This window comes from Micropterus salmoides, unplaced genomic scaffold (genome assembly GCF_014851395.1).
Source record: "Micropterus salmoides isolate LMB-PRFRI ecotype aquatic unplaced genomic scaffold, ASM1485139v1 Ms_hic_scaffold_17, whole genome shotgun sequence".
Classification (NCBI taxonomy): domain Eukaryota; kingdom Metazoa; phylum Chordata; class Actinopteri; order Centrarchiformes; family Centrarchidae; genus Micropterus; species Micropterus salmoides.
The window spans coordinates 5,729,401-5,738,585 of record NW_024040817.1 but is presented as its reverse complement, the minus strand read 5'-3'; the positions used below and the strand labels follow the sequence as shown (position 1 = coordinate 5,738,585).

General features: G+C 41.6%; 1 protein-coding gene across 2 annotated transcripts; it reads right to left on the bottom strand.

Moving 5' to 3' along the window:
- On the bottom strand, positions 1 to 7,080 carry LOC119906898 (zinc finger protein 568-like). 2 transcript variants are annotated; one of them, XM_038724343.1, is made up of 2 exons: positions 6,520 to 7,080; positions 1 to 2,896 (listed from the first exon to the last, which is right to left on the bottom strand). In XM_038724343.1, the coding sequence occupies exons 1-2, from the start codon at positions 6,716 to 6,718 to the stop codon at positions 1,047 to 1,049; spliced, it is 2,049 nt and encodes a 682-aa protein (XP_038580271.1). In that variant the 5' UTR covers positions 6,719 to 7,080; the 3' UTR covers positions 1 to 1,046. The 2 variants fall into 2 exon arrangements, with proteins under 2 accessions (XP_038580271.1, XP_038580272.1); XM_038724344.1 differs by having other exon boundaries at positions 1 to 2,893.
- Positions 7,081 to 9,185: the final 2,105 nt, after the last annotated feature.

Here is a 9,185-nt window from a genome sequence, read left to right as displayed (position 1 = left end):
TTCAGAATAGATTTTCCCTTTATTTTAGTCAAATTAACAAAAATAGTGTGTCAGCTGTTTGTTCCACTTCCTTCTCACGGTGGCTCACAGATGCCCTGAGCAGAATATTGTACTTTTTACTTCACTACATGTATCTGACAGCATGTACTAGTTAATACAAAAATTAAGCTTTTTACACAAAACACATGAAGAGTTTATAAAATATGTTTTGTTATGAATGAAACTTCCAACATTTTGAACCATAGTGCAGCTGAAACGATCAGTCGATTAATCAATAACTGGATGAGTGTAAAACATCTTATGTTTCAGCTTCTCTCATGAAAATCTGCTGCTTTTCCTTTTAATTTATTTGTTAATAACATTGATCTTTGGACACAACAAGTACTTTAATACTCTAGGGACATTTTCACTGCAGGACTTTTGCTGCGGTTACAGTGTTCATAGTGTGGTATTAGTATTTTTACTGCAGTACTTCCTTTACCACTGGTCATACTTCAGCTAGGACACAGATTTCAACAGGAAAGAAATAACAAGGTAAAGTAATGAACCGAGGTTTCTAGGAGAGGACCAGGCAGCCGCTGGCCGACAGAGAGCTGCTTCACTGCGGGGAGCACCCGTAGTCTGACTGGATTCTGCTCTGACAACTACGCCGTTTACTCGTCTGAATGCAGCAGCTCGACTCCTGAGTGTGAGGTGAACCGTCAACTTTATGGTTTCTCCTCTGTGCAACATCAGTGAGTGATCCAGACTGACAGCGGTGGAGTGTTTCACTTCTGTGTGCATTTTCATGTGCGTCAACATTGTGTCACAGTCAGAGAAAAGTAAGTCCAACAGTTTGCAGCTAAATGTATTTTTGTACATGTTCCTGCACAACTGGGGGTTCAGCGTGTCGCTCAGGGACACACTGGTGGATGGGTCACAGTGGGGAATTGAACCCAGGTCTCACAGCTCCCTGTGTCTTTTCCACTGCGCCATCACCATGCTTTTTTAAATCTCATATCACTGATAGTAACTTCCTAATTCAGAGGGTTTAAACAAAGTTTAAGTTAGTTTTCAGCCTCAGAAGAGTCTTCAGTCTTGTCTTCCGTCTCAGTTTGTATACGTTTATCTTGATCAGAGTTCCTGGCTGGTTCTGGTCCTCCACAGTCCTCTCCATCAGCTTCGGTTTCCATCTGTTCAGCTGAGCTGCTGGCTCGAGGCTCTGCCTCTTGGTTCTCCTCAGGTTGGTTTCCATGTGAAGACTCGTCACCACACTTGTGGTTTTTGAGTTGTTTACACCAAGTGAATCTTCTGTCACAAACCCTGCAGCTGAAGGGTTTCTCTCCTGTGTGAGTTCTCATGTGTACCTTCAGAGAGCTAATGTACCTAAATCTTTTCCCACACTCTGAGCAGCTAAACGTTTTTTTGTCAGTTGTGTGTGTCCTACGACAGACTTTGACTTTTTCATTATTATAGTGAGAGTTTAAACCTGAATTAAGTTCTCTGGTCTTCTCCCCGTTACCATCACTGTCTTCAATATCCGAAGAGTCTTCAGTCGCGTCTTCAGTCTCAGATAGTAAAAGTCTATCTAGATCAGATATCCTGGCTGGTTCTGATCCTCCACAGTCCTCTCCATCAGCTTCTGTTTCCATCTGTTCAGTTTGGCTTTGATGAAGCTTTGAGGACTGAGGACAAACACACTTGTGTTTTTTGAGTTGACCAAACCAAGTGAATCTTTTGTCACACAGACTGCAGCTGTGTCTTTTCTCTCCTGTGTGGAATCTCATGTGTCTCTGCAAATGTTCCTTGCGCGTAAATCTTTTCACACATTCAGAGCAGCTAAACCATTTTTTGTCAGTAATGTGTGTCCTACGACTGACAGGGACTTCATCATTTTTGTGAGGGTTTACACCTGACTTAGGTTCTCTGGTCTTATCCCAGTCAGCACTGTCTTCAGTATCAGGTTCAGAAGAGTCTTCAGTCTCAGATTGTAAATGTCCATCTGGTTCATCAGAGTCCCTGGCTGGTTCTGGTCCTCCACAGTCCTCTCCTTCAGCTTCTGCTTCCATCGGTTCAGTTTGGCTCTGATGAAGCTGTGAGGACTGAGGTTTCTCTTCATCATCTTCTTCACTCTTCACAGAGACAAGAGTGAACGGGAACTTGGTGATATCAGCCTCCTCCAGTCCTGGAAGCTGCTCTCCCTCCTGACAGTTCCAGAGTTCCTCCTGTTCCTCTTTAATGTGTGGAGGCTCTGGGTCCTCATGGTCCAGACTGGGGTTCCTTTCCTCTTTAATGTGTGGAGGCTCTGGGTCCTCCTGGTCCAGACTGGGGTTCCTTTCCTCTTTAATGTGTGGAGGCTCTGGGTCCTCATGGTCCAGACTGGGGTTCCTTTCCTTTTTAATGTGTGGAGGCTCTGGGTCCTCATGGTCCAGACTGGGGTTCCTTTCCTCTTTAATGTGTGGAGGCTCTGGGTCCTCATGGTCCAGACTGGGGTTCCTTTCTTCTTTAATGTGTGGAGGCTCTGGGTCCTCATGGTCCAGACTGGGGTTCCTTTCCTTTTTAATGTGTGTGGGCTCTGGGTCCTCCTGGTCCAGACTGGGGTTCCTTTCTTCTTTAATGTGTGGAGGCTCTGGGTCCTCCTGGTCCAGACTGGGGTTCCTTTCCTTTTTAATGTGTGTGGGCTCTGGGTCCTCCTGGTCCAGACTGGGGTTCCTTTCTTCTTTAATGTGTGGAGGCTCTGGGTCCTCCTGGTCCAGACTGGGGTTCCTTTCCTTTTTAATGTGTGTGGGCTCTGGGTCCTCCTGGTCCAGACTGGGGTTCCTTTCTTCTTTAATGTGTGGAGGCTCTGGGTCCTCCTGGTCCAGACTGGAGCTTCCTTCCTGCACTTCTTTGCTCCCCGACAGCTGCTGGACGTCTGCTATAAAAGGAAACACACAGACAGACATTAAAGCAGACACAGCAAAACTGCACCAACACATTATTCAGGGCTCGACAATAATGGTGGCCCGATGGCCCGGGGCCAGTAAAACGTAACGCTGGGACAGTTAAATAGTAGCTCAACAAAAACATTAGTATTAAAAAAAATAAATGAAACAACATCGTGCAGTTGCTTTGCAGCTCATGGCGTACACCGTTGTCCAATCCAGAGTTGTAGTTACGTGACTAGTGGTTGTTAGATGCTATTTCTCTAATCTCAATCATTCAGCAACCTCTGGGTCTGAAAGTGAAACCATGCAGATGGAACTTAAACCTACATTCTCTATAACGGCCAGCAGGGGGCGAGTCCGCTGGTTGTACCTATACCGGTTCCATCAGAATTAATCAAGTGAGGCTACTTCTCAGCTGATTTATTCCCTCAGTAAACATTTTCCTGATGAGTTTCTGGTCTCAGTCGCTAGTTTCAAGTCTTCTTCAACACAGCATGATGTTTATTTTGTAAATACAATAATGCAGCATATGCTTTTGGGCGGGACTACCTAAGTTTTAAAAAGTTTCATGTTGAGCCCTGCATTATTGTAGGTCGGGTTCAACATTATTCTATTGAATTTTAATCCAGTACAGAGTCTCATTAAATGTAAGTTATGAAGGATTCAAACAAAACATTCAGTTGAGATCTGCGATCACATGTTGTCATCGAAAAGGGTCAACGTCAACAACCCTGTATTCTAACGTTAACATAACTATCCTTATTAGCTAGGCTCAGAAATTTACTTATTGGCTCACCTGCTTAAAATGTACTTAAGACATAACAGTAAATTGTTTTATAAACTTACAAGATGCATATTAATCATTCAACTTAAACCTCATTAATTAATTTTTTTTATGTTCTGCTTCAGCCTCATTTTTGGTGGGTCTCTGACATTGACAGTGTTGTGTTAAAAAGTAGATAACTTCTCAGAGTTAACTTTAACACTTTAGTTTTTCTATAAACACATGGCTCTGTTTCAACGTGTTTGTGTGTCTGTGAGTGAGCGGAGATGTTGAGTTCATCTATGCGCTGCGCCATGTCCTTTTAGGAAAGTCCTGCCACTTGGCAGCCATCTTGGCAACGCCACCGGGCAGCTATTTTGGACTAACAAGACCAGGCTCCTGTCTGAATGAAGGGGAGAGAGCCAGAACTGCACTTTCACTGGACACCGGGAAATAAAAACTACATGAGTAGAATCAGCAGTAAAATCTAAAACTGGCTGAAAAAGTTTGACAACTTTGCCCCAAAATAAGGTTTAAAAAGCGTTTTTCCCGACCGGCATGCGCAGTCTAAATGTATCAGACCCTTACTTTGTTTCCCGCTTTGGCTGTTAAAAGCAGACGATTGGCTTTCTAGCGGGAGGGGCGGGATAACCGCCATCTTTGCCATTATGGGCCTTCCCCATAGAGTGATATTGAGGATGTGATTGAATGGCGTGTTTCCTCTATATAAAACGTCTCTGGCTGCGTGCAGCTCCACAATGTATTAGGATTTTACTCACATTAAATAGTATATAGTATGTGGCGTTCAGCGTTGATATTGTTGCCTGGTATATTCTGTGTGAACATGAGGAGTGAAGCTACAGAGGCCTGTATGCAAAAAGACCGACGCCATGTCTGCAAAACCTAGCTAGCGTACGATAGGTACTGTTTGCTTAGAGTGAAGACAGGATGAGGTAATGTGTGTTTAACATCAGATAAAGTGAAAGCACCTAGGTTATATGGCATAGTGTTTGCTTAAGGATCTGATAACATACAATGTAAAAGAAGTAAGGATGAGTTATCGAAGAAGACACCTGCTGCAGGTCACGTAGCAACTGAATGAGATCATTTGCATGTACACTTTGTTGGACACCAAGCCTTTGTGAAAGATACAGCACTGCATACTCATGTTTCATATGTTAACCTATGTTATTCTTTTATTAATCTTTTTAAAAAATACAATTGTGTGTGTTTAAGTTTTAATGGTGTCAAATTATGCATGTATAGCTTTTAAAAAATACGGTAAGACTGAGTTTGAAATATAATGGTGAATTTCCAATCCAGTAATGTTAAAAATATGAAAGGGTAAACTATAATGACATTATGTTAAATAACTGCTAAAAAAGTAGTAACTTTGATGAAACAAGTAGGTAGAGAAAGGGTTAAACGTGTACATGTAAACGGCCACTAGATGGCAGCAGAGGACAAGAAATTCACCATTGGAAAAAGCAAGGAAGGCGCTTTTCGACCAAAAGTACCCGGGACTTTTTAGACATGAATTACCATTACCACCCGCGAGGTGCATGCAATTCTCGGCAGGCAGGCAGAATTCAGCACAACAGAAAGCGTTTCCCCTGCCGCGGGGGCGCGCGTGCATTCAGCGGTGAAGGCGGACCTTCGACTTCATCAAAGTGAAAGTGAGTTTTTATAGGTTTACGTTATGTGTCACCAAACTTCGTATTATTCATTGCACTCAATTGAGAATGTCCACACAAGACGAGCATTTAGTTTCACTCGTAAAGCAAACATTTATTTCGCGATAGTGTGGTGATGTTATAAATGACCACGCAGTCGATCACTTTGTCATCCATGTTACTGTTTAGAAGCTGGATTCAGACAGACTGTCACCTTTTTAAACAATATTTTGTCCTTATAATCCATGTTTCCATTGCATGGCCTTTGGATATTGCTGGAAATTGTCCCCCTCCTTAAAGGGTAAATTATTATCATAACAATTTAATAATGCATTTAAACAGAACTTTTACATACACAAAAAGCCATAACAGCAGCTTCCTACCAGGCTGGACATGCAGTCTGCCAAAATATGTTTCCCCCTCCATAAAGCACAGATGATGGCCTAATGTCAAGTATTTAGTTTTGTGTATACTTCACATCATGACTAATAACAGGGGTGAATTTGGAGAAGTTTCTTTTTTCCTAGCTTTTCAACTTGCCATAAAATGTATCCCCCCCTTTATAATGCACAGATGATGGCCTACTGTCAAATATTTAATTTATAAGAAAATGTATCCCCCTAAGTCACTGCATCTCCCAACAGACCTTCACAGTTGAATTTCAGCTTTTTATAACGTAACTTTAATTAAATTGTATTTCAATTTTATTTTATTTATATAGCGCATATAACAGGTATCTCTGAGCGCTGTTCATAAAGAGCAGGTCTAGACCGTAGTCTGTGATGTTATTTACAGAAACAGTTCCCACCAAGAGCAGCACTAGGAGACAGAGGCAAGGAAAAACTTCCTTTAAGAGGCAGAAACCTCGAGCAGAACCATGGCTCAGGGTGGGCGGCCATCGATTATAACAAGTTGTCGTCAGCTGAGTATTTCACCTGTCACCTGCTCTGCTCAACTCACACACAAACACACGTGTGCGATGAGATTTACGCCCGTGCTCTCCACCATCAACTCAGACACTCCACATCACTTGCAAATCTGCAAAGTAGAATGTATTATTATAATATTGGGTTACTTTTATTTTGAAATCCGGATGTTGTTAAAACCGTGTGTTAGAGGCTGTTTACTGTAACAGCTGTTTGTTGGAGCTGAGAACAGAAATGTGAAGAGAACCGACCTGCTCTGTGCAGCCGGACTTCAGGCTGGAACACCGCGTCCAGCAGCTTCCTGTGTCTCTGGTTCTCCTCTTTGGACCGACAGAGTTCCTGCTCGTACTCTGATATCGTCCTTTCAAACAGCCCGAATATCTCTTCAGCAGCCGCACTCAGTCGCTGCTTCACCAACGCTCTCAGCACCTGGACTTTACTCATTTCCATCGCTCGAAACTTTTCTCCACGAACTCACAAACACCGTTTTCACGCTAACTAGCACTGTGGCTAACTTGCGGTTAGCATGCTAAGCTACCTCCAGTAGCTCCGGAGGCTCCCGGGAGATGAGTCCGAGGTGAAGCCGGAGAGCAGCAGCTTTATCCGGACACACGGAGGCTCTGGCGGCTCCTCGCTGTTGGTGCCAGAGACTCTTTCTCAGCACAACAACGGGACAAAGCTGATCCGTCCCAAAGAGGCTGGAAGCTCCGCGCTCACTGGCCGAGCCCGGGAACCCGCCTCACTTCCGGGACGTGGCTTCAAAATAAAAGCCTCTGCGAGTTTTGTTTATTCTGACCATAAATCATTTAGTAAACGCTCTGGCTGCTGCTGACATTACACTTATGAGTTAATACTTTTAGTTTTTTGCTGATTTTCTTCAGCTGATGAAGACATTAAACAAAAATGGAGGGGTTCAGATTTTTCTACCCTGCACTGTGAATGTTTACACAGTGTGTTCAGTGTTTGTGTGAAATACTATTTATGCAAAAATCCAGGTAATTCCAAAGGGTTCATGTACTCTTTCCTGCAACTGCATGTAAATATATCTGTAAGCCAAAAAGTGAAGGGAGTGACCTCATTTGAGGAAATTATTTTTATTGTTGCTCCATCACAACAAAACTGAAATAACTCAATCCACTCTCCACAACAGTGACGACAATCCAAACAAACAATTTTTGTTATGTGGAGCAATGTTGCGTCCCCAGTACAAATCATGTTGTATTTTGTCTAAATTTGGACAAAGACTATTTCCGTTAATTGTTATTAATTATGATCACAATGAGATTGGCTTCTAAGTTGTTTTATCTACATTTTAAAAGCTTTGGTTTCAGAGGTACTATGGGATTTTGCCATGTCCCCAGTGTTGATCATTCAAATTAGATCTAAAAAATAACTTATAAGAACATATGGATTTCTAAATATTCCATTATTATCTAATTTTACTGTTCAACATCTATTCAATCAAATGTTATTTTTATCAAAATTGTTAACTTGTGGTGGACACTAACAGGGTGGACATTTCTATAGTATATACTGGGGTTTTGTCCATCCTGTTATGTTGGTATTTTTCCTTCATAGTTTATTGAAATGACCAAATATTAAGTGTATATTTGTATTTACATAAAGATATGGAAGGGATTCACTATACAGGCAAGACACACTGAGTAATTCTTATCACAATTCACTTTTCTTGAGAAAAAAAGTGGAACAATATGTCTCCTTTTCATAATGTGCGCTTGTTTTACTCAATATGGGCCTAGCAGACGCCGTTTAACAATAATTTTATTGTAAAACAAATATCTAATAAGAGTGAGGGACATATGATTTCTATAAAAATGTCATTTTAGTAGCATCATACCTTGAAAACACTTTTAAACAGTTATGTCCTTAACAGGGTGGACATTTCCCGCGTGTCACATGTTGTTAATATATCTAAATTTAATTCAATAAAAAGGTGGCTGAGCTCGACCGATATGTTTTTCATACTTTATATAATAGAACTATAAAATAGTTTATCATTTATTTACAAATCTGCAGGTTAGGAAGTTTCTGTAATGCGGCCGCTGTAGATCAAATAACTAGAATAGTGTTACCATGGTTTTGGGTGGGGCCAGTAAGATGTCTGTTACATTTAGACTGTCTAAGATATTAATGATGTTTATATTACAGAAACTTCCTAACTGCTTGGTAACCATGGTAATAAGGATTAGGAACTGATTTAGGAAAAAAACAACCAAAAAAAAACCAGCGACTAAAAGCAGTTTAGCTCGGCGAGATGAGAAAAGTGGCATCGGTTGCTAGGTAACAGACATAAAAGTTGATAACAGATGTCGGATTGAGTATTTAGGATTTCCTAACCTGAGATAAGACAGGATTCCTAAAGTTAGATTTGCTTCTGTAATACCAAACTGGGAAAAATCCTGTAGACTCTTTATGTCTGAACTTAAGACTGAAGACAGGAACTTTCTGTAACTCGGCCCCAGATAAATAGTTAAAGTGGATATTAATATCAGAATCGGGTTTATTGCCAGTTACATTTTCACGAGGAATTTGTCTTGGTATATTGGTGCTCAACAGAAAAATACAAAAATACAAATTAATACTATAACACAAAAAATACAGGATAATTAACAAGGAATGTGCTAAAATCCAGGTGTGGGAGCCTGATGGTGCTTTCAGACCAAAAGCGAGCGTTCGGGGCGGTGAGTTTACATACAAAGTCAATGCAAAGACGCGTAAAGCCGCGATTTCCTGTCGGATGTCGCGAAGGAATATTTTCAAGAGAGATTGAAGCGGGAGCAGGAGATTGAAAATCTGCTGGCCGGCTGAGAGCTGCTAAACTTGGGGAAGAGGAGCAGGAAGCAGCGCTGCAGCTTTCGGACAGATAAACACCCGTGGTCGGACTGGACTTTGCTCG

Bases quoted from the DNA above. Each gene is read 5' to 3' on its own strand.
- LOC119906898 (XM_038724343.1), bottom strand. From the start codon at position 6,718: ATGGAAATGAGTAAAGTCCAGGTGCTGAGAGCGTTGGTGAAGCAGCGA. The intron at 2,897-6,519 runs GTCGGTTCTCTT...TTCCTTTTATAG, and splicing joins AGTCCGGCTGCACAGAGCAG to CAGACGTCCAGCAGCTGTCG.